The sequence below is a fragment of the Pristis pectinata genome, chromosome 28 (genome assembly GCF_009764475.1).
Source record: "Pristis pectinata isolate sPriPec2 chromosome 28, sPriPec2.1.pri, whole genome shotgun sequence".
In the NCBI taxonomy this organism is placed as follows: Eukaryota; Metazoa; Chordata; class Chondrichthyes; order Rhinopristiformes; family Pristidae; genus Pristis; species Pristis pectinata.
The window spans coordinates 14124987-14151414 of NC_067432.1; the positions used below are offsets into that span (position 1 = coordinate 14124987).

Sequence of the window (26428 nt, forward strand, 5' to 3'; positions counted from 1 at the left end):
TGATACCCTAATCCCATATTTACAATATTTGAGGGTCTTCCTCGCCTGACCCCGCCCCTCCCTCTCCTGTGGCAGAAGGACCCTAGACTGTCGTCCTTCCCCACTGAGCCCTTGCGTTGGCTGCACCCAGCTTCAGTGCGTCCCTCAGCACGTACTCCTGCAGCCTGGATGTGCCAGTCAGCAGCATTCCCCTACGGACATCTCACAGTGCTGGGAGACCGACAACTTTCGGGCAGACCAAAGGGCATCTTTCACTGAGTTGATGACCTTCCAGCAGCAGTTGATGTCCGTCTCTGTGTGCATCCCTGGGAACAGCCCATAGATCAGAGAATCCTCTGTTATGCAGCTGCTGAGGATGAAACGTGACAAGGACCCTTGCATCTTTCGCCACACCCTCCTCGCAAACCCACAGTCCACAGAGAAGTGGGCGAACGTCTCATCCCCAGCGCAGTCTTCCCGGGGGCAGCACGCGCTGGGGGTGATATTCCGCCCATGCAGGAAGGATCTGACTGGGAGGGCCCCTCTCACCGCGAGCCATGTGAGGTCTTGGTGCTTGTTGGTGAGTTCTGGCGATGAGGCATTCCGCCAGATGGTCTGGACAGTCTGCTCAGGGAACTACCCCACAGTGTCCATCGAGTCCTTCTCCTGCAGTGTCTGCAGGATGTTCCGTGCTGACCACTGCCTGATGGACTTGTGGTCCAAGGTGTTGTTCTGGAAGAACTTTTCCACGAAGGACAGGTAGCGCGGCAACGTCCAGCTGACTGGGGCGTTGTGTGGCCATGGGGCCAGGCCCATCCTTTGCAACAGTCGGGACAGGTAGAACCTCAGTACATAGTGACACTTGGTGCCCACGCACAGCCTGATGCAGCCACAGACGAAGGTGGTCATCAGGATGAGGGCAACATCGGGGACACCTATACTCCTATTATCCAGGGACTTGTGCATGGTGACCCGTCGGACCCGCTCCATCTTGAATCCCCAGATGAACCGGAAGACAGCACGAGTGATTTCCAAGCCGGAGGAGCGAACCTTTGCTGTATCCAGTGAATCAAATTAGCTGAAGACTGGCTTCTGTAATGGTGGGGACCTCAGGAGAAAGCCAAGATGGGCCATCCACTTCTGAGTGAAGGTGACTACAGATGCCTCAGCCTTATCTTTGACACTCAATAACACCAGACAACCAAAGCCAGTTGGTACACATTTACCACTATATCATCAGTAACTCAGTCCTTTCACCTTCTTCCTGTATTCTGATAAAGAAAAACATTTTACCAAAAACTGTGCCACTTTTGCGAAGCTAAACTACTTTTCTTTAAATATCAACAGACTTCATGTTGTAGGTTGAATGATGTAGATTGGTTTATAAGTGCTGGCATCTTATACCTTATAATACATGGAAGTACTTGGATTAGACAGCATGAAGATTTGGCAAACAGAGATGACAAAATTCAGCTGTTGAGGTCTCTGTTCTTTCATATGATTGTACCTTGCTTTCAAAATGACAACTTTCTCTGTCATTTCAGAATCATCCTGGAAGTTAAACATATCCCGAAATATCTCGCTTCATAACCAGCAGTATCCTCATTGTGTTGGGACCATGGTTCCTAGGGAAATGCCAGTAATGCCCATCATACATGTCACCAACTTCAGTATTCCTGCATTAATGCAGAAGATCCCAATTTGTTGGCTACCATGTATTGTGCTCAATATTGGACTCAATGTCCAGGGGTGGATGCAAACTTGCAGCAACTCAAATATCATGAATGAAAATGAAACAGAAAATGTTGAAAACTGCTGGCATTTGTGGAGAGGGAAATGGATTTAATATTTCAGATCATCAGCCTCTCAATAAACTCGGAAAAGTTGGAGGTAAAACAAATGTTAAGTTGTGGAGGAGGGAAGAGTGGCAGCAAAGTGAAGGAGGGCTGTGACGGGGTAGAAGGCAGCAGAGGTCGAATGAAGCAGGTGGTGGTGGAACAGGTTGTTAGGGGGTGGATGGGAGAAAACCTTCTGAACAGGAAAAGGTTTGACTGGGGAGGTGTAATAGGAGGAGGTAAATGAAATCTGAAATAATCAAAAATTTAAAAAAAACTATTGCACACCGAAATATTTATATGATAGAATGTATAATACACTTATCTTACTTAAAATTAGGTTTCTTTCAGAAGCAGAGAGTTTTCTAAGCAGCAACGACACATTCTTCAACCTCATACAGTTAATTAAGATTTTGAGGGTATTTTTTTTAAAAATTACTTCATAAGTATGTTAGATTCCAATTGAAGCGATTTTCCCTTGATGCCAGCGGAAATGGCTGTAAACAGCTTAGCTCAGGTAAATAAGGATTCAGTCAGCATTTCTGTATTTTCATATTGAACCATACAAGCATCTTTCTTAAATCCTATTTGTCTGGCAAAGTTTCTGATCACCTTTTTAATGCTTCCTTATGTAGTTTGATGTCAAAAGTTAGTGTTAACATTCCTATAATGTGCTGTGAGATGTTACACAAATGAAAGTTGTTGATTTCCCATACCACTCCCAGGAGGCAATATTCTACTCTCGGGATGAATGTTTTGAAGAGTAACCCTGTGGCGGTGCCACAGTGGGACATGGATGTACGATGACATTGAGTGTGACAGACGGGATATGTTCACCATTTCTGTTGTAAATATGCAGAGAGAGAAATAAAACAGTTCTTCTTAAGATGAAGTTAAGATTTTGTAGGACCTCAAATAGGAAATTAAGAAATATCTAGACAAGTGCTTGAATTGCTAAGGCATAGAAGGCTACAAGCCATGTGCTGGTAAATGGAATTAGTATAGATGGGTACTAAATGCTTGGCATGGTGGGCTAAAGGGTCTGTCTTTGTGCTTGATGACTCTTAAGTTCTTAAGACACATGAATTCCAGCCTCCCAGGCAACCTCGACCCACTGCAATTCACCTACCGCGCAAACAGGTCCACGGTGGATGCCACCTCCCTGACCCTACACTCATCTCTGGAGCATCTGGATTGCAAAGGCACCTACATTAGACTTCTATTTCTTAACTACAGCTCTGCCTTCAATACTATAATTCCAAACAAACTCAACTCCAAATTCCTAGTCCTGGGACTCAACACATCCCTTTGCAACTGGATCCTTAACTTCCTGACCAACAGACCACAATCAGTAAGGACAGGCAGCAATACTTCCACCATTACTATCCTCATTATCCTTACACTGGTGCCCCACAAGGCTGTGTCCTCAGCTCCCTATACACTCATGACTGTGTGGCCAGATTCTGCTCTAACTCCATCTACAAGTTTGTTGATGAAACGACCATAGTGGGCCAAATCTTAAATAATGATGAGTCGGAGTACAGGGAGGAGATAGAGAGCCCAGTGGCATGGTGTCATGACAACAACCTTTGCCTCAACATCAGCAAAACAAAGGAGTTGGTCATTGACTTCAGGAAGGGGGGTGGTGTACACACTGCTGTTTATATCAACGGTGCTGAGGTCGAGAGGGTTGAGAGCTTCACGTTCCTAGGAGTGAACATCACCAATAGCCTGTCCTGGTCCAACCATCTGGACGCCACGACCAAGAAAGCGCACCAGTGCCTCTGCTTCCTCAGGAGTCTAAAGAAATTTGGCATGTCCCCTTTGACCATCACCAATTTTTATAGATGCACCACAGAAAGCATCCTATCCAGATACATCATGGCTTGGTATGGCAACTGCTCCACCCAACACCGCAAGAAACCACAGAGAGTTGTGGCCACAGCTCAGCGCATCACAGAAAACAGCCTCCCCTCCACTTCTTATTGCCTCGGTAAAGCAGACAATATAATCAAAGACCCCCACCCACCCCAGACATTCTTGCTTTTCCCCCCTTCCATCAGGCAGAAGATACAAAGGCTTGAAAGCACGTACCACCAGGCTCAAGGACAGCTTCTGTCCCGCTGTTATAAGACTATTGAACGGTAAGATGGACTCTCGGCTCACAATCTACCTCATCATGGCCTTACACCTTATTGGCTGCCTGCACTGCATTTTTCTCTGTAACTGTAACACTATATTCTGCATTCTGTTATTGCTTTTTCCTTTGTACTACCTCAATGCACTTATGTGATGAAATGATCTGTATGGTTGGCATGCAAAACAAAGTTTTTTCACTGTACATGTGACAAAAATAAACCAATTTACCAAGTTCTTATCCCATAAATTTGGAAAGGGTTTGAAACCCACAAATTGGGTTTCACACACATAATTCACTCAAGTATTTAACCCTGTAGATATGACCAAGCAGACACCAGATGTAGGAGATGTTTCCTTGTTGTGTATCAAGCCATAAATGAATGTAGTTAGACAAGCATAATAACTTTGGGAACCCAAAACTGATTCTATGTCATAAAAGGCCAAATCCAAAGAAAAGTTACTCACACTGAGTGAAATTCATGTACTGATGATGAGTCAGAAATTGACCTGGTTTTGGTCATTTAAGATCTTTAATTTCAATCATTTGCTCCTGTTTTCACCTGAAATGTTAATTAATAAACTATGTTTTGTTCCTGAATTCATCAAACTGACTCATGGTAACTGCACAAAGTCTTTTGAACTGCAGCAATTTTTTTTGATGGGATAATCTAGTGCAAAACCAGTTGCCATGGAGACTTCTTCTAAGCAGCTGTTGAGGCAAATCATTCAAATTAAATAAGATTTTGTTTTTGTTGAAAAACTGAAGGAAAGCAAGGCTTTTTGTGGGAGCAGTCATGAGAAAATGAACTTCAATGTCGACCAGAAATGGACTGTGGGACTATATTCCACTTCTAACTTGTGAGATGCTTTTCAGTAGTAATTTCCTGCCTAATCTTTAAGTCATGGGTTTTCATTGAAATTAATAGCCCAAAGTGGAAGAGATGATGGGATTATAAGAGCATTTTTCTGCCAATGACAGGAGCTGTCACTATTGGTGTTGTTTCCTGGCAACTTTAGACTTAGCAACCAAAATTAAGCCCTCTAGTGAAAGGGAAGGTGGCGAACACAGGGTTACAAAGCAAAACATTTTCAAAACGGCTGGAGCAAGATCAGGAAAGGAATATTCCTCAAGTCCCAGGCTATTGCAGGTATTTCTGAATGACATATTTTTAAATAATACTATTATCCGAACTGCAGTAAATAGGCAGAAATTCTACATCATTGAATGGATGACAATTAAGGTATCATTTGTAAAATATTTGAGAAAAGCTATTCAACTAAATAATCCAAAATGCTTTAGTCACAACAAATATGAGTCACCTGTGAGGTAAGAATTGTTTCCACAAAATACAGAATGTTACATTTATTGAAAGAAAAACATCACAATTATTTTACTTTAGTAGAGTTTTGAAGAAGGATAAGGTGCTATTGCATTTAGATAATTCTCACAGTATCAAAAGATATAATTTCACGCTGAAGTATATTTGGAATAAAATTTAAACGTGTTTTGTTCTTGTTTTAGGGTGCTCTGTTATTTTGGCAAATGCTTTCTAAACTATTTTAAATTATACTCTCTGCAAGCAACAAGTCCCACGTAGTGAATTGTTTTGTGATTCTGTACTAAGTTACTTGAGTTAGGGGAGGAGACTTTGATTGTAAAGTCAAATGAGTTAGAATCTTCTGAAAAGAGGCTGTCATATATTATGAACACAACGTAATCTCGCCAGAAAAGAATTAAAGGGAATCTTTATGCGTGGGTTGAGAGTAGGGATGTCAGCTAAATTATCATGTTCATGTGTACGTGAAACTGGGTGTGGTTCAATAAAAATTGGTGTTTAAGTCAGAGAACTACAAAGCTAACCACATGAGGTGTAAGACTCCCTCCAGGAGCATATCTTGTACTAGTTTGAATGCAGTATTGAAATATTCAAAGTATTTCTCAACTTTCTGCTCCATTTTAGACAAAATAACACAGGTTTTGATACTAAATGTCATCCATAAATATGTTCAGATGCTTACCTGGAATAAGAACAGGGATATACTACTTCCTTTTTATTATGGGCTATGCTATGCTGAAAGACAGGAAATAAAAGAGGAAAATCAGCGAGAAATGTAGCCTTAAATAAAAACACATACAAAGTGGTGACAGCAGGGGATAGAAAATTAGTTATCAACCAACAAATAAACAGGAAACAGAATAATGCCTGGGATCAAAAGGAAGTTCCTAATTTACCAGATAGTAAAGGAATGCAATAAAATGCACTTAATAATATTTATGGACTTGTCTGATGCATTTTAATATAACTTAATTATGATCAATTTCATGGGTTAGGCTGAGTCCAAGGAGACCAATGAGTGTTCAAGGACAAAATTACAGATTAAAATTAGCATTGCACACAGGATTTTATTTGATTTATACCAAGGTTACACAGAATTTTGCCTTTTGAGAAAGTAACTTTATCTTTTTATTTTGACTTTGATTCCAGTCCCTCCTGTTTAAACCCCTCCCATACTGCCTCATATAAATTCATCTTGTGCTAGACTCACTCACAGAATCAGCCTTAATGTGCTTTGCAATCTCCTTTCCTTCTTTCAAACTTCAGCTTATGTGGAAATGAGGCAGTTTGCCCTGGGCGAGAATTTGTTGCAAATGTCGAAACCAGCCTATCAGAATATAACAACTGGGGTGGTGCCCCAAGTGGCATCGAGAGCCACAGTTCCTCTCCTACTTTTCCTGGGACTGCTTTTCATTTTTACCAAGCTCTCTCAAAAGAAAACAACTTTGCCAGGTAAACGAAAGCACACGTTTCTATCAGAGAGAGTTAACCAGAGGAGCAGTCACTCCAGTGTTCCTAACTGTGCAATGTCTTTAAGCAGGTCCTTCTTTCTGTCTGGGCATTGGACCTCTCATCTCTTATGGTAGATTCTTGTGGATGGGAATTGGCAGTGCCAGCAATTATTACAATGCAAAGTATGGCGCGATAGTGAGAGTGTGGATCCATGGTGAGGAAACACTTATTATTAGCAGGTAAATCCATTATAAGTTCTCAGGAAACCAATAGTCTGTTGAACAGTACTCTGCCAATAACTGCACTGACACTAAGGGACAGCAAGTCTCTCTCTCTTTATTAAAATTAAACAGGAATTCACTTGGTTTGTGGAAATTGCCAGGATGCTATGAAGACATCATCCAGGCTCGATTTCTTGTCTAGGTCCTCTGATCCATCTTCTCCTTTACAGTTAAACATAAGCTGGTGTTTTACTACATTGTTTTCATTATTGACCCAGATCAGTACTGCTGGCCAGGATTAGACAGCTGAATCTCTCAGGTAGATGGGCAAATTTCTTTCAATTCTGATGTCTTGTTTAGATCCTCTGCTGTGAACCATGTGATGAAGAAAGGTCACTACATCTCCAGGTTTGGAAACAAGCATGCCCTTCAGTGCATTGGCATGAATGAAAACGGCATCATTTTCAATAATAATCCTTCCATTTGGAAGCAGACGCGCCCTTATTTTGCCAAAGGTAAGAAGTTTTGGCATGTTTATTGTAAAGTGTTACCTCAGTCAGTCTCAAAGAGTTCAAGAATGGATGTTCAAGCATGCATCGTATTAAATGGCTGCACTGATACCGAAATCTCTTGTACCCGATTAATATATGCCCAATTGTGCAGCAGTGTTGTAAAGTTTTTGCATAGGGCTAGAATAACAATTAGGAGGATGTTTGATCAAATCACACTATTGCCAGTTTTAAAAAGACATAAATTCTTCAATTAAGTATCCAACATCACTCAAATGATCATGAAGCTTTGAACTAAAAAACCCAACTGGTTCATTAAGCTTGGTAATTCTTATACCCCTCAGTTGTATCAACCTGCTGTAGATGTTAACAAAAATAAAGCTATAAGATTCAAGAAGGCTCTCTGTCCTTCAGTCAATTAATGGGGACCATAAAGTGCTGGTAATGCTTGAGATATGTGATTATAACAAAAGAATTAACTAAATAGTACAATGTTTTTTGTTTTAATCCTTAAACTTGTGACAACAGCATAGAAAATGTGTTCTCTGGTTTTTTATCATTGATGTTAAATCTCAACTTCCCATAGTATGAGAACGATATCTCTAATTATATTGAACAAAATATTCAGCAGTATTTTATATTGATAGTAATATTCAATGCACCACTATCATAAATGAATCCTTAAATGTTTAAACTATTAATCCATGAGGTTACATACATTCCAGAAGTTTCAGTTGGAAGGAGCAATGTCTTTAAGGCAAATTTTTGAGTCAATAGAAGTCCTTTGCTTGAAAACTTTTCCCATCACTAAAATAAGGAATCCAAGGAAGAAGAAATCAAGTAATGAAAGGATTTAAGGTTAGTTTTAAAGTTTCATAAAAGTCAGAAAATTTATATTATTGAAGAATCATAGAATTTAAGTGTAAGCATGAGGCTAGGGTTGAAAAATCAAGCAGAATTACAATAACGCATTTTATTTTTCACTTGTAATTTTGTTTTGGTTGTTTGGAAGTAATGTTACATTTATTATTCAATACATGACCAACTTTATTAGCTTTAACCAGCTTTACTTTTTATAATACTTCAGTGTGGGGTGCATGCAGAGTCTGACCAGCATGTGGAGATCAGCATTGCCTGAATCTGCTGGAGAACTCAGAGCTAACACCTCTTGTCTATCTTTGGTTACTCCCTCCTTTCTTTTTCCATAATCATTATATTGTAGTTTATTCTGTATTATTTTCTTTGCTAAAATAGTATTACTTTGTTTCACAGTTTTGCTTACATTTCATTAAAGTTTAAATAATATTCCAATTAATCATGCTGTCAGTCCATTTGTATGCAATTTAAGTAATGACCAGAGGCTGCATTACTTTCCATCAAATCTTGAGTGGCTCACCAAGATTAGTTACATGTACATCGAAACACACAGTGAAATGCATCTTTTTGCGTAGAGTGTTCTGGGGACAGCCCACAACATGCTCCCGGCGCCAACATAGCATGCCCACAACTTCCTAACCCGTACGTCTTTGGAATGTGGGAGGAAACCAGAGCACCCAGAGGAAACCCACGCAGTCATGGGGAGAATGTACAACCTCCTTGCAGACAGCGACGGGAATTGAACTCGGGTTGCTGGCGCTGTAATAGCGTTATGCTAACTGCTACATAGCTTGGTCTGACTGCTCCACAGGAAAGAAATCGAACTAATACATTGAAGCCAGGGACTGTCTCAATCATGTGGGGCTGTTGGGAAGTGAGCAAGGTTTCTGCAGCCTTGGCTCTTGTTCTGTCGGTTTACATGTGAGGTGCATCCCTGAGAGGGGAGAATAGGTGTTTGTCAAAGATAATCTCTGCTGCTGTTAAATTCTTCATAGTTCGGCTTGAAAGTCCAGAGGAATAATCTTGGCTTCCCTTGCATGTCAGGCACCAAATGATCACAAGTCAAGCCATTTGCTTTCCCAGTGAGGGCTAGGAGCCAGAGCATGGTTCGTTACAGGATGGTAACTCACCTATTGCACTTGCTAATTTATAATAGAACAACTACTGCTAATCCATTACAATATTATCAACTAGACCAAAATCTGTTGTCTGCTCCTCCAGTTGTGAATTACTACTCATCTTTCACACCCCCAGTCCATTATTGGAGTTTATTCTGTAATCTCCTAGATGGTGAAATTTTCTCAAACTCCTTTGTATTATAATTTTCAAACACACCTGAAGGAATATGCAATACTGCTTGATGCCTTCACCTCCTCCCTGCAAGGGATTCTAAGGTGTTCTGTGTTAGGCTGCATGATTGTTAGCTCTTTCTAACAGAATAATTTCACTGCACACCTGAATTTCAAGTGAATATGTTTTCTAATATAGTCAGTATGTACAATTTAAGATTTGTTGTCAGTGGTGTGTGTATCCATTTCAGCCCTGACTGGCCCTGGTCTCCAGAGGACCCTCGCCTTGAGTGTGGAATCTACTCGTAATCACTTGGAGAAACTGTTAGGAAGAACAACACCACTGCCTGTGTGGATATACTGCTCTTCCTGAGGACCATAACATTAGACGTCTCCAACCGACTATTCCTCCGAGTACCTCTGCATGGTAATCCCTAATTTTCGGCCTAGTTTAATGCAATCATCTGAAATTTGGACAGTTATAATAATAGTCCTTTTATAACTTGAGTGCAGTGCAAATCAGCCTCTTCTATACAATGATGTCTGAGCTAATTGGAATTCATTTGATGCATCTAATCACAATATGAATTCTATCCTAATAGCAGTTATTCTGGCAGTGAGGATTAAAATGACACATTAGTCAAAAGCATAATGAATGTTCAAACCAAATCCCTCTGTAGCATTTTAATTCATCCATTCATAAACCAATTATCCATATTCATGAAATTACATGTGGGTCCAGTTCATTACAAAAATTGCAGGGGTTGATTTCACACTGCTGGTCTTCTGGCATCTTAATCAAGGATAAAATTGAAATGTGAAACTGTGCAGAATATTGGTGAGCAGATATAGATTTGAATTAAGCATTTTGTTCCCTGCTGGAAAGTGATCTGTAACATCTAACCCCTTGTATGGTATGGGTGGGAACGGGAGAGAGCGTAGGGGAGGGGGGGATGGTATGGATTCCTAAACCAACCAAGCAGCATTCATTCAGCCCTAGATTACTTCTTTGTTTTTAAATGAAGGAAGCATGGAGCTGTTGATAAGTTGTTTTATTTTGTAGAAGGAGAAATTGTGGCCAAATTCAAAAGTACTTTGACACATGGCAGACACTCCTGCTGAAAACCTGATATCTTCTTCAAGTTCAAATGGATGTACAAGAAGTACGAAGAGGCTGCGTGAGTATTATTTTCTTTATCAATGAAAACTCCAGCTTGAGCCCATTAGAATTGAGGTTATCTTGGAGTAGAATAGAGAAAGTGAATACCTAGGACTCATTCAAGGTTAATTTAGATAAAATGATAGCAGGAATATACAATGTTTTTCATGGACAAATAAAGTGAAATGAAGCAAACAATCCTTCTTCCTTTCCTTTATTTGTGATTATGCAATGTTGATGATGATCCCTGTTTTTCTAGTGTTTACCCATCTGGCTTTAGTTATGCCACCTAACCTAAATTTTAAATCCAAGTAAACACAAGTCTGTTTTTGGGAAGGCAGTGCAGCAAATGATCACCAGATTGATTCCTGTCAGGAAGTGGTTGTCATATAATGAAATATTTAATAAATACTTAATATGTGATTGAGTAGAATGAGAGGTGGAAAAACCTGTAAAAGTAGGGCAAAGTCTCAGGATAAATAGCCACTATATAAGATAGAGGAGGAATTTCTTCTCTCATAAGCTTGTGAATTTTATAATTCTTAATCCAGAGAGCTGTGGAGGTGGGAGTTATTACATATGATCAGCTCTGAGGTAGATAGAATTTGGACTACAAGGGAATCGGGGTTATGGAACAGAAGGTGAAGCCCAAGATCAAATCAGCCTTGAGCCTTGATTGGATTTCACCAGATTTTGTTGGCTAAATGAGTTTTCAATTAACACTAATGCCCAGTTGATGGACCCATTAAAAAAAAGGCAAAGGTTTGATTAAATATACCTTTTTATTTTTGAAAAAAAATGCTTTTCCCCAATTTTCTGCATTAAAACACTGCCTGCACAATTCCTAAAGGTAGCATCATGCAGAGCCTTCACCTGCTGCGTTCTTCCTGCATTGACCATTGGGAAGTGTGTCAGTGCCTTAAAGTACACTCACCATGGCAACTGTACCACAGTACAGAAAACTGCAGTAGAGCGAGGGCAAGTCATGGGAGGGTTGGGGATGTGGAACATGGGTCTTCATCATAACTGACCATAGACCCCTTACTTAAAAGTACCTCAAGATCATGCTGACACATCCATCCCTGCCCATTGTCTCACCCCAAGCATTGGAAATGTATTTCAGCTACATAACTGAGCAATGATCATGGCAGTATAAAGCTGCTGTGGACATAAATAGCACAGGGCAGACCTGACACACAAGCGGATCAGTGATCAGTCAGGCAGACGCAATAAGGGAGCAAAGCATAAATGTCCAAATGTGGACACTTCCATTCACACATGGTTGGTGACTGGGTGCAGAGTTTGCTCCTTGTTCGATACTGAGCAAATGATGATATCATCACACGAGAATGACGCCACAGAAATGACACCAGTGCTAACGTGATGTGTCCGGTTCCATTGGTCAATGGATGAGACTCCCTTTGCAAATGGACACAATCATATTAAAATAACTGCAACTCATTTTATGCACACCTTACACATAAAAACCGGTGTAAATGGATCCATTTTCAAGGCAACAGTCTTTTTGAATGTCAAACCATATGACCAACTCCTGCTCCTATTTCTTATGTTATCAAGCTCACAGTCATAACACTCTATGTTCTCGAATTTCAGTCAAGATTTGCAGGATACAGTGGAAGAGCTGTTACTGAAGAAGCAGCAAGAGCTGAGAGATGCTGAGAAACTGCAAGACATCACTGACTTTGCAACCGACTTGATTTTTGCACAGGTAAGACACTTCTGAATTATAATTCAAAAGTATTGAATTGCCAGTTATTTATAAAATATTATAGACATTTGCCCCATCAGGATTGTATGACATCACATGAGTATTGTTGAATGTCAGTTTCTTAATATTTTTGAACTGAAATTTAATTACTGGCTTCCACTGCTGCCCACTCTATGTACAATTTATTTTCTTCTTCACTTTCTTGTTTCCTGTTAAGTTTTGTTTTTGCCGAGTTCACATGTTTTAAGGGCTTTTTCAGTCATTTCACTTTTTTTGTTTATTTTCAATTATTTCTGGTCACTCTGTTCCATTTTATTGATATTGCCGTTCTTTCAGTTAGTTTTGCTTATTTATTTCCTTCCTTTTCACATTCAGTTTTTCCATTCTTTATCCTTTTGTTTCTTATTTAATTTTTCCTTTTCTAACTCCTAACCTTTTTATATTTCTGTTTCAGTACTTTTTATTCCCAATCCTTTATCTTTAACATTATTACTCTTATAGATTTTAATATTCTTTATTCCCAATCAATTACTTTTAACAATGTTACCCATTTTGTTGATACACTTTAGCCCTAGTCTTTTATTTTTAATATTTAATTTTTTTTTAATTTCTAATTTTTTAATGTGGAGTATTTTAATACTCTAGTCTCAATACCATTCTACAGCATTAGCTACAGCAGAGGGATCTGGGAGTTCATATCCACAGATCACTGGAAGTTTCCTCACAGGTGGATAGGATAGTTAAGAAAGTTTATGAGATGTTAGCTTTCATAAGTCGTGGGATCAAGTTTAAGAGCCACGAGGTAATGATGCAGCTCTATAAAACTCTGGTTAGACCACACTTGGAGTGTTCATTTCTGGTTGCCTCATTATAGGAAGGATGTGGAAGCATTGGAAAGGGTGCAGAGGAGATTTACCAGGATGCCGCCTGGTTTGGAGAGTATGCATTATGAGAAGAGACTAAGGGAGCTAGGGCTTTACTCTTTGGAGAGAAGGAGGATGAGGGGAGTCATAATAGAGGTGTACAAAATATTAAGAGGAATAGATAGAGTAGACAGCAAGCACCTCTTTTTCAGGGCACCAATGCTCAACACAAGAGGGCATGGCTTTAAAGTAATGGGTGGGAAGTTCAAGGGAGATATCAGAGGGAGGTTTTTTACCAGAGAGTGGTTGGTGCATGGAATGCGCTGTCTGGGCCGGTGGTGGAGGCTGGTACATTGGTCAAGTTCAAGAGATTACTAGATAAGCATATGGAGGAATTTAAAATAGGGGGATATGTGGGAGGAAGGGGTTAGATAGTCTTAGGTGTGGTTTAAAGGTCAGCAGAACATGGTGCGCCGAAGGGCCTGTATTGTGCTGTACTGTTTTATGGTTCTAAGTATTCTTTATTTTCTATCTTCAGTATTATTGCTCCCTACTTTAATCTTATTTCTTTATTTTTAATGAATTACTCCTTTCTGCTTAAGCTTTCCTTTTCTTTTACCATCACCTTTCAGTGCTATTCAATTTGAAATAAATGAAACCTTTGTGTTGTTTTGTCTCCTGTGTGTTTTTCCATCTATGTCCCTCAATTCAGCTTATTTCCCAGGAGAAGATATCTGGATAGTAAATAATAAACACTTTGAGTCCGAGCTGATCCTCCCCAAGCTCAGGGATACCAGAACCAAATGTACCTTCACAGCTGATATCAGCTAATTCAATTCAGAGCATAAATTGAACCTGGAATCTTACTTGAATCATTTCCACACAAAGGCCCTATTTATTCTTGTGGGCCATTAACTTTAATTAAATACCTTTAAATTTATTGTTCAACGTTATCACTTTCATCTTATTTGTGCAAGATGATCTGCATGGTTGTCCAAATGTCACTGTACTGTACATCTAATGACCACTATTCCATCTAGAGAAAATGGGTGAACACAGTGCAAGAAAGTTCACATATATCTAGCAAGAATGCCTGGGACAGGAAACATCTGAAGATGAATGTCATTCACTGTCCTTGTGGCAATATTGTTCACTGAAGGTTTGAAGGCAAGGGCCTCTTGTTATGGGAAAGCAGTGTCTGAAGTAATGATGAAATAAGGAACAGAAAACTGAATTGTGCTTATTCCTACGTTCGAGACTGATTAGGCACAAGGTTCCATTTGAATACTAATTCACAGTTCAGTTCAGCACATGTCAAGGAGAGCTCATTAACCTTAAGTGGTGGCTCTGGTTTGAGATGCTGTGAATGTATTGGCTGCATTGACTAGGGTGGCAACCTGAATATAGAAGAAGTAAACACCATTCCAGGTCCATAAAACAGTAAAAATTCTAACATTCAAATAGAAGGGTCTTCGACCCAAAACATTAACTGGTTTCTCTTTCCACAGATGCTGCTTGATTGGCTGAGTTCTTCCAGCATATCTGTTTTTATTTCAGATTCCAGCATCTTCCATTTTATTTTGTTTTCTGTTATTAATTATGTTCTTCTTTGATTCAGCTTTAATGAGTGATAAACTCACTTTAAGGTATTTGTTTGTGAGATGGCCAATCCTTTGAAAGCGAAAGTCCTTCTGGGTTTGCATTTTTGTAAACAATGAAAATCTCTCACTTCAATTTCATCATATTTTATCTTATTTGGTAATACAATGTTCATGTTAGGTCTGCAAACACTAAAATAAAATTGCCTTTCTGCTGTTTATGTAGACACATGGAGAATTGACTCCAGACAATGTCAGACAGAGCATGCTGGAAATTCTGATAGCGGGGCCAGACACAATGTCAGTCAGCATCTACTTTATGTTGATGCTTATTGCACAGCATCCTGAAGTGGAGAAGAAAATAATGGAAGAGATTCAGACAGTTACAGGTATGAAAGTGAGACAGGGGATAAACAACTGACTGACCACAGGCTGACTCTTATCCTTGAGCTATCATTTTGCTTTGATCTAGTCTCTGAATTTCGTTTTGTGAATTGGGTTAAAACAATCAAGTGAACTCAGCAACAAGCAAATCCAAACCTATTTGAGGCAAAATTAAAATAAACTTTGAATTTAAGCAATTATCGTCCATTTCCATCCTCTTATCACCTCCACATAACAGCAACACTGAAATCAGGCTCCTGGAGAATTCCATTTCCCCATAAAAGTGTAGAAATGTTTATGTCTGTATGTCATTGCACTCTACTGCTACCCCAAAACAACAAATTTCACGCCATATGTCAGTGATAATAAACCTGATTCTGATTCTGAACCCTTGGATCTCCTCTGATGGGACTGATCAAAGTAACAAGTGACATCCGTGCACCCTAAGCCAATGGGTTCATGTGTCACTCATCTTCCCCCATTTCCCCCCCGCCTCCAAAGATTCAGACCCACATCCGCTTCCAACCACTGTCAGTATAGGAAAGCCACCTCTTCTGTTTTAAATCTGCTCACGTAAAAATGAACACACTTGGTGATTTTCTGGTCTGAGACCACCGACAAGTCTGGTCTGTATTGTACCTTAATCCCTAATAACTCAAGGGCGGCCCTACTTAGAAACTCATCTGTTGCTAGAAATTCACCATTCATTGTGCTAAGCATGCTAATTAGTGGGCACAATACATTGTCCTCTGATTATAACGTTCAGTTCCAGTGTAATTGAATATGAGGCTGTATGCAATGTTCTATTGCAAGAATATAGCACACACTGCCACTGACCAGGGATGAATTTCTGGATGGGGTTCTTTGGTCTTCTCTTCCCAATCCCCTGCCTTGGGTTCAAAATATCTTTCTTTGGCCTGTCCTAACCTGATGCTGGGTCTAGACCTAAAACAGGGAGTATGCCTTTGCCTGCACAGATGCTGCTTGACCCACTGAGTTCCTCCAGCAGCGTGCTTTTGCTTTATCTAATGTTTATAATGACACAGAGATAAATTAGGGTCCATACCAGCTCCCTGGGGAGCAGTCTCATTAGTCCCATTTCTCTGCACTTCTGCAACTTATTCTCTCTGACAAATGCCCATCAAGTCTCCTTTCAACTTTTTTGCCATTAACCTACACAAAGGAGATATTTCCAGTTACAATTAACCAACCAGCGCAGATAACACCAAAGGTCAGGATCGAACCTGGGTTGCTAGAGCTGACAGCTGCTCTGCTGTCCAATAAAAAGAAAGAAAGAATTTAATTCATTTGATGTCCCTGTATGTACCTTTCAAAACATCCCAAACTGCTTTATAGCCAATGAAGTCTAGCACTAAGGTACTGTGTACTGTAGGAAACAGAGCAGCCTGTTTTACACCAGCAAGTTCCTCCAAAAAATAATATGTCAATGAACAAATAAATTGCTTTGTTGTAATTTTAATTGAGCAATAAATATCGGCCAGGACACCAGGAATAACTTGTCGGTTCTTCAAAGTAGTACCATAGAATTTTTTAAAATCAATCTAATGTGTCCTTAAGACAGCACTGCAGCGGTGCAGTCCTCCCTCAGTACTGCAGTAGGACGTCAGCCAGGACTTGGTTTTTTGAGACTCAAGTCTCTGGAGTGAGTGTTGAACCCAGACTCCTTGACGCAGAGATGTGACGCCACTCACTGAGCCAGGAATTTTCCTGAGTTTGTTGACTAGCATAAGATGTCTTGAGCACATGTTGTTGTTGATTTTCCAAGTAATATCGTAAAATTATGTCATCTTAACTTTCAATTTCTAAAATATACTCAAAAAACCACAAACTCTAGATTCTGGAAATCTGAAAAAGAAAAATGCTGGAAATACTCAACAGGTCAAAAATCTGAAGAAAGTTCCCCCTCTGCCAACCCCCATCCCAATCCCCAACTATATTTTCACATTCCTTTGGATCCCATGAGCTCTCTGTTTGGGCCTTTGCTGTTCTCTGCACCCTGATTACTCAGGGACCTCCTGCTCATATTCCCATTATAGAGCAAGGGTGGGTACAGGGTTACTTGTCAGTAATCTCTCAAGTATATTAACAAGTTATGGTTAGTGAATCCTCCATCTAACATCTGACACTTACTAACATCCACTAGTGTGGAATCAGTGAGACCTAAGATCACTGCTTTCCGATAGATTATTACAAAAGCTACACATCAGATGCTAAATTAGATTACCCACTTCCCTCTTCACTTCCAGGGGAAAGGGAAGTACAGAACAGTGACCTACAGCAGCTGAAGACATTGGAAAGTTTTATCAATGAGAGCATGAGGTACCAGCCAGTGGTGGACTTTACCATGCGCAAGGCACTGAAAGATGATGTGATTGATGGCTTCCTAGTGAAGAAGGGTACCAACATTATCCTTAACCTGGGCCGCATGCACAAAGATGAATTCTTTCTCAAGCCAAATGAGTTCAGCCTTGAAAATTTTGCCCAAAATGTGAGTACCTCCATTTGGATGCTAAACTTAACAATCCAATTCACTATTCCCAACAAAAGCAGATGCTAAAAATCTGAAGTAAACACTGAAAATGCTGGAAGAAAAACTGAGCAAGTCAGGCAGCATCTGCAGAGGGAGGAACAGAATTAACTTTTTGTGTGAAAGACCTTTCTGATGGATCTGAATCATTGACTCTACCTGTACACAGATGCTGCCTGACCTACAGTGTATTTTGCATCATTTTCAATGTATGCTTCATCATTCTGTCTCTGTAGAATCAGTACAAAGGCAATTTTCAATACACATGGTGATATTAAGGGAAGCGTTGATGTGTCAATATTTTCTGTCCATTGTCAATGTGTGGTTGTGCCCACAAGTCCTTATTCAGATGAAGATCTGAGCAAGAAGATCAATGTTGGAAAGGTACTGAGATCAGAGTGACCTCCCTGGATAGATCAGGGATCTGGATGTAATATCTAAACATAAGTGGGACTGCGTAGATATTGGAGAAAGGCGGCATTAGCTGTCTACAGGCATACATTGTCTGGCCTTATATTTTGGCTGGTAGTTGATATCCTAGAGGAGAACTGCAAGGGGTTAAAAATCCAAGTTCAAAATTGCATGCAGGCAACAGAGAGGAAGTTTCCAGTTTCCAGGGTACCTTTTCCATTATTAGCCAAGGGCTTCTCTCTGTTGTTGGATGGAAGTGTAAGAAGTGTCTAGTTCTGATGCTCCACCATCTTGAGAGTAGGGTGTGCTTGGTAAACAAGCTGCACCATGAATAGGTAGAGCACCTCTACTCACTTCAGTGCAGAAGAAGGGCTACCTGGGACTCTTGTAAGTCTGAGTTAATTTACGTTTGAACTGGTTGAGCTTAGTTAAATATTTTAAATTGCTTTTGTGTAATACTTTTGTTAAATCGTTCAAAAATTGTAATCTAATAAAAGGAAAAATTGTTGGAAACAATCATTCTGACAAAGAGTCTTCAACCTGAAACATTAGGTCTGTTTCTCTTTCCACAGATACTACTTGACCTGCTGCATATTTCCAGCATTTTCCGTTTTATTTCATATTTACAACATCTGCAGCTGTTTTCGATTTTCAAAATAATTTATAATTTGATTAATTTTTAAATATTTCTGAATGTCGGCCACATTCAAAAACATTGGTAGTTTTGACAGCTGGCCAAGGCAGAGATGTAGTTTTTACAACACTCTTGTGGGCAAAACTTATTCCCCTCAGCTCCCCCATGTGATAGTCCCTGCCACGGAACAGGGTCTTGGCATCGAGGATTAGAATACCTTCATCCAAGAAATTCCCAAAGGTTAATCCACACTGGGTCAGAGCAATGCTATTGTTAGAACTTGATTAAATAGCCATTGTAAAGCAGAAGATTCATCTAAATTAGAAAGAAATATTGGATATTCAAACAAGGATTGTATAATAATAATAATAATTCTTGTAACTGTAATATTATGTTTGAATAATTCAATATTCAAACATATTATTGGAGTCACAAGACACTGCAGGTGCAATCTTGCTCTTTGGAGACATTCAATGATAATGTTACCTCCTACATAGAGAAAATCATGGAACTAGAGTCATCAGCTTCTTTACAATGTTCTAACAAAAAGACACAATAACATAGAAGCAATAATTATGAAGTTTCTACAACTCCATCATTAAACTTGTGATTCCTCTTACATTTAGGGAAATTTTTATGGCCAACATTTCCCTGATAATAGTTTGGTTTCATGGTTCTAATGAACTTGCTATACCCCAGCCAATTAGACACTGTTAGTTATGACAGTAAGGGCCAGCAAGCTATGTGACCGCGAATAGTAGCAATTCCTCAATTAAAGTGGGTCATGAAGACCTCTCTGATTGGTTGTAGATTTGAGGCAGCTTCATCCTCTGGGTGCTATTTGCCTCCCTTGGTATTGGTATTGGTTTATTATTGTCACTTGTACCGAGGTACAGTGAAAAACTTGTCTTGCAAACTGATCATACAGGTCAATTCATTACACAGTGCAGTTACATTGAGTTAGTACAGAGTGCATTGAGGTAGTACAGGTAAAAACAATAACAGCACAGAGTAAAGTGTCACAGCTACAAAGAAAGTGTAGTGCAATAAGGTGCAAGGTTACCACAAGGTAGATCGTGAGGTTATAGTCCATCTCATTGTATAAGGGAACCATTCAATAGTCTTATCACAGTGGGGTAGAAGCTGTCCTTAAGTCTGGTGGAACATGCCCTCAGGCTCCTGCATCTTCTATCTGATGGAAGAGGAGAAAAGAGAGAACGTCCCGGGTGGATGGTGTGTTTGATTATGCTGGCTGCTTCACCAAGACAACGAGAGGTAAAGACAGAGTCCAAGGAGGGGAGGCTGGTGTCCGTGATGCGCTGAGCTGTGTCCACAACTCTCTGCAGTTTCTTGCAGTCCTGGGCAGAGCAGTTGCCATACCAAGCCGTGATGAATCTGGATAGGATGCTTTCTATGGTAAAAAATTGGTGAGGGTCAAAGGGGACATGCCAAATTTCTTTAGCCTCCTGAGGAAGTAGAGGCACTGGTGAGCTTTCTTGGTCGTGGCGTCTAGATGGTTGGACCAGGACAGGCTATTGGTGATGTTCACTCCTAGGAACGTGAAGCTCTCAACCCTCTCGACCTCAGCACTGTTGATGTAAACAGGAGTACGTCCACCATCCCCCCTTCCTGAAGTCAATGACCGGCTCTTTTGTTTTGCTGACATTGAGAGAAAGGTTGTTGTCACAACACCATGTCACTAGGCTCTCTATCTCCTTCCTGTACTCTGACTCGCTGTTATTTGAGATACGGCCCACTACAGTAGTATCATCCGCAAACTTGTAGATGGAGTTAGAGCAGAATCTGGCCACACAGTCATGGGTGTATAGGGGATAGACTAGAGGGCTGAGGACGCAGCCTTGTGGGGCACCATTGTTGAAATTAATCATGGCAGAAGTGTTGCTGTCTATACTTACTGATTGTGGTCCATTGGTCCGGAAGTCAAGGATTCAGTTGCAAAGGGAGGTGTTGAGTCCCATGTCTCAGAGTTTGGAGATGAGTTTGCTTGGAATTATAGTATTGAAGGTGGAGCTGTAGTTAAGAAACAATAGTCTAATGTAAGTGTCTTTACGTCAAGATGCTCCAGAGATGAGTGTAGCCGGTGGAATGAAGGAGGTTTGGAGGGGGGATTGGGTGCTGAGGTGGCGGACGTGGCTAAGTGTCAGTGTGCTGAAATGCATCATTGTGGTCAGAATGCATCTGTATGCAGGTGCACTAGTACTAACAAGCTGAAACAAAATTTTAGTGGTCTAATATTTGACTTTTTTCTATACTTTTATTTTAAAAATAGGTTTCTAGGTTTTCCCAATTTTCTTCTTGTTAGCCCAAAGTTTTTGCAGGTTTTCATTCAGATGGAGTGCTCACAAACTATATTGAATCCTAACACAATTATCTCCAACAATTAGTGCTGAAAGCAGCTACAGTGTTGAATAATTAATCACATTATTTGTGCAATTAATTGTGGTTAGGTTATTAAAGGTTTGTAATGCAGCCAGTTGACATAATAGGATGCTGGGAATGAGACTGGGAAACCCTCTTTTGATCAGACAAAAGTTTGGCCTTGAGAAGGCAGGAGACATTGTTTTACAGTTCTGTCATGGAAAACGTAAGGACTGACAATGAAAAACATTGCAGAGAAGCCCAATCCTATCCCTGGCATCAAAACTCATGGCTTTTTCAACAAGGATTACTGGTCACTTGACCGGGAGCATAAAGCTGAGAGTACCGAAGGCAGCAGTAAAGCACTCTTACGCTAACTAAACTCAGCAAGAGTGTCAATTCAGGAATAACTTCAGGTTTTACCCCTTAGTTTGCCCATAACTTGGCAAGAGGAGGGAGTTAATTTTCCAAACAAGATACAACAGAAATTTGCGCATGACTGCAAATGTTTGCAAATGTTGCCAGCACTCATGGGCCAGAATTATAGGGAGAGGTTGGGCGGGCTAGGACTTCATTCTTTGGAGCGCAGGAGACTGAGAGGTGACCTTATAGTGGTGTATAAAATTATGAAGGGCATAGATAAGGTGAATGCACACAGTCTTTTTCTCAGGGAAAGGGAATCAAAAACTAGAGAGTGTGGGTTTTCAGGTGAGAGCAGAAAGATTTAAAAGGGATCTGAAGGCAACTTCTTCACACAGAGGGTGGTGGGTATATGGAACATACTGCCAGAGAATGTGGTTGAAGTAGGTATAATAACAACATTTAAAAGACATTTGGACAGGTACATAGAGGGGAAAGGTTTAGAGGGATATGGGCCAAATGCAGGCAAATATGACTAGCTTCCATGGGCATCTTGGTTGGCATGGACCAGTTGGGCTGAAAGGCCTGTTTCTGTAATGTATTACTCTATGAACTTTGACATTTGATCCACCATCAGGTGTATCATCAGAAAGCAAATCAGAGCAAACCTAGAAATCCAAGTATTTCTTTGGACCTTTTATACAGCTATGAAACATCTCTATTCTAAACAGTGGCATTAACCTGGTTTAATCTCTGTATGAATAAATTGTACACATGGTAGTACTTGTTTACTTAACAATAATGTGCTGTCTCCATCTATTTGTGCACATGTATAATTCAGTTTTAACAATTCTGCATTTTTAGGTACCTCATCGCTATTTTCAGCCATTTGGCTGTGGCCCTCGGTCCTGTGTGGGAAAATATATCGCCATGGTGATGATGAAAGGTATCTTGGTGACAATGTTAAAGCAATATACAGTGCATTCACTTAATGGAAAAACCCTACAAAATATCAAACATGATAATGATTTGTCCTTCCATCCTAATGAGTCGCACACTCTCCAAATGATCTTTACTCTGAGGAAACAAGCAGAGGACTAAGAGGTTCAATGCAAGTATTTACCCTGATTGATATAGAATGAACTTAAAGAAATCATTCAAGTGAAACTCCTGCCATCTTTTCATAAAGTTGACTCAAAATCATGACTAGAAACTTAGCCAGTGTCCTTGAACATGAAACTTGAATATTGAAAGGTTATATTTCAACAAAAAAAAATTGTGTTTTGAATTTTTCTGTTCATCCTTTTCCAATATACTCAGTTCTCATTATCCACTGATTTGCTATCTGTGGATCCATGTGTTCGCAAGATCAACCCCAAATAATTGTATCTATATTCATGTACACATTGAGGAACCAGTCATTGAGTGTATAAATATGGTGATCAAGTCCAAACCACTTGTGTCAAGTGGCTCCCTATTTTGTACTGTTCTAATACACAATTGCACCTTATAATTTCAAAACTGATCACAGCTTGCAAATTTCAGTAGACAAAGTTTGTTAGCTAATATCCTTTCCTATTATGTATTTAAATGTTTTATGTGTTTATTAATGTGTGTTAATGCTTTTGGAACATTATGGGGCACATTTATGTTTACTTGGGAGGCATATTGGTAACAAAGGCAAGAGTCTTAGCTGAATCAACATTTTTGTTATCTGCAGAAAGACCATACCAACAATCTCTCTCAGATAAGTGTACACTAAATATTAAGATAATTAATGTGAATAAGAAGGTAGTTAATTAAAAACAAATACTCTCAAACTTAGTTAGGAGATATGAAAAAAAAGAGAAAAAAATAATCTTTGGTAAACAGAACAAAGTAACCTTAGTAAAGGAAAGAAAATTAGGGGAGAGGACAAATTCCACTCTGTGTTGTGAGACCATACTTAAGTACAGGACATATTTACAAGTCTGCACCATGGAAAATAAAGAAAATCTGCCTTTGTGCTATTGCTCCACTGCAGTTGACGATCGTAGCCTTCAGGCTTGCTATGAGGGTAGATTTTAAATTTTTAAACTTCAAAGGTTGAGAAAATGAAATTGCTAATTAATTAATTAATTATGAGGGGCAAAATATTTTTCATACTGCATAGAAATGTTGTAATCTACTATCTTACACATGTTTGTTTTTGCCTCTTTATTTACATCTCGGACCAGAGAGGAATACTGTTCTGTGTTGAGAGCTTTGACAGCACCTGTTATTCAGCAGCAGAATGCCAGACCCTCACTTAGACACAGCTATAACAAAATAATGTGTTTGGAGGGCCAGCCTGCGACCTCTCCCTCTTATTTTAGAACAAAATCTGCAAAACAGTATTATCCTTGCAAACTGCAATTGAAACCAAAACTAGAAGGTTCCTTTCATTCTCCATTGTAGCCGCCAGAAAGGAATCCCATTGTAAACATCTTCACTCCAATAGGACTGAAGTAATGTGAAATAGTCTGAGACAAGGAAGAAATTAGAAAACACATTGAACGTATAACTATCAGCATAATTTTAACGTTTGACTGACTGAAATTGTGTGCCTATACCATGACTGCAGTGGCCTCAGTTAATATAAATAAATGTATAAATAAAGTTGAAATGAAAACAACATCCAAATCTACATTTTGAAATCCTCATATCTGAAAGTTCAGACTTATTCAGAACTGAAGTGATATTATGCCCTTTAGGTAGTAATGTACACCACATTGGCTGCTGGGTTGACATCAACCTGAGCTGCAGTAAGAGTCTAGCTAGCTGTATATCAAAGGGCTAAACATGAACTGCAGGAACTTTAGATTTTATAGTCCAGATCAATCACCTTGAATGGAATTTTGCTGGGCAGGAGAGGGAGTCATGTTGTCAATTGTCACCATTGTGTCTCATGGGCCTGGCCTCAATGTATTTTTTTGCAATTTTTGGTCTACTGGAAGGAAAGAAAATACCTTTTATGACCTTAAGGGGTCTAAAAGCATATTATGGCCAATTAAGTACATTAGTTCTGCATTACTTTAGGAAACAACAACACTCATTTATTAAGTGGATATAGTAATGTGATAATCACCAGATTGTCTGCATTAAGTGTTATTTGAGGGATTACTATTACTAGACCTGCTGATGTTCTCATTCTTGTCGCATGTGACCTTTGTAGTCAGCACTAAAGCAGCAACTCTCACTGCAGACTTGCAGAAAACTTCCCACAAAAACCTGATGATCCCAGTGGAGAAAAACTCCCCCTTTCCAACATCTGTTGCTGTCATGTGTTTAATGGGATCCAAACTGAATAGCCAATCACACTGAGAAATCCTCATAGACCGCAAACCAGGAAGTAAAAAGTACAATTCATCAATAATTTATGAACGTTTTGCAGGGCATGAAACAAAGGAACTCACACATAGCATTGAGGTGGGTACTAACATTTGGTAAACAAGTTAGTAAAAAAATAAAATATTCCAAATACATTGACTTTGGGGGAAATATAATTATACACAGATTTAAAATCCTCATTAACAAAGTTAGTGTTTTAGGGCCAGTGGAATACTAAGCAGTAATTATGGCTTATTACAACCCATGCAATAATACATCACATTTTCAATGTTTTTTATAGTGAGAACACTTTATAAATGCTTTCAGTTCTAAACCAATCTCTGATTTCTGGGTGCATGGGAGCAGACTTCAAAACAGCACACATTGCAAGCAGGAAATCACTGACAGCAACTTCAGGATTTCAATGTTCAGTAGGTAAATGCATAGTCTAGAAGATTCTGTCATTTTTCAATCTAACATTCATTTTGTCATCAATACAACTGCAAAGATTCAGGCCTCTACGTGAACCTCAGACAGCATGTCTGCTACTTCCTGAAACACATGGTACCCATGTGCATAGACTTAGAAAGCTTTGTCCTTCTGTTTGCAAAACCTCAATAGCTGCAACAGGCAGAAACCTTCAATGTTCCATAGAACCATGAGACTCAAAAATAAACAAAATTCCAAACCTCTTCTAGCCAATCAATAGAGCGTGTAAAAATTAGGAACAGGAGTAGGCCAAACTGCTCTACTGTCCAAATAAATTCTGGTAAACCTTTCCTCAAGCACATCTTTCCCCTTTTCTTAACTTCCCCTCATAGTTTCACTGAACAAGTGCCTGCCTTTGTTACAAAGGCTCCTGGGGTCCCTATGTCCAAAAAGTATTGTGAACCAAGCAAGATGATTTTCTGTACTCATGCATTCTGGTAAAGCCATGAATATGAGCTTTTGGAATCCATGTGATTTTTCTGCGGTTTGTAGACGGAGAAATCTTGCCCCAAGTGGCTAGGAGAAGCCCTTCCTTTTAAACAGGTACCAACACCAGGAACAATGTAAATCAGAACTGATGGATTGGTAAGTTCACAAAGGAGCTAAGAAATGTTGGTAGATTAATTGGCCACTGTAAATTGTCCATAATGTGTGATGAGTGATGGAATTGGGGGAGCTAGTGAGAATGTGGGGGAGAATAAGAATGAGATTAATATAGGATTAGAGTAAATGGGTAATTGATGGTCAGTGCGGACTTGGTGGGCTGAATGGCCTGTTTCCATGCTGCATCTCTCTATGACTCCACGACTCTAAATGATGTGGACACAAAGGTCATTCTGTACTCCAAGAGATAAACTTCTGGAGACATGTTTTTGCCAATGACCTACCT

At 39.6% G+C, this 26428-nt stretch overlaps 1 protein-coding gene across 1 annotated transcript; it reads left to right on the forward strand.

Moving 5' to 3' along the window:
- The first annotated feature begins 6551 nt into the window (after nt 1-6551).
- Nucleotides 6552-22723, forward strand: LOC127583906 (aromatase). Its single transcript, XM_052040299.1, is given in 11 exon segments — nt 6552-6742; nt 6831-6981; nt 7324-7478; nt 9889-9962; nt 9965-10064; nt 10701-10712; nt 10715-10758; nt 10760-10815; nt 12411-12525; nt 15213-15375; nt 22567-22723. Coding segments are annotated over 11 exon segments (1173 nt in total). The 5' UTR covers nt 6552-6567; the 3' UTR covers nt 22695-22723.
- The last annotated feature ends 3705 nt before the right edge of the window (nt 22724-26428 follow it).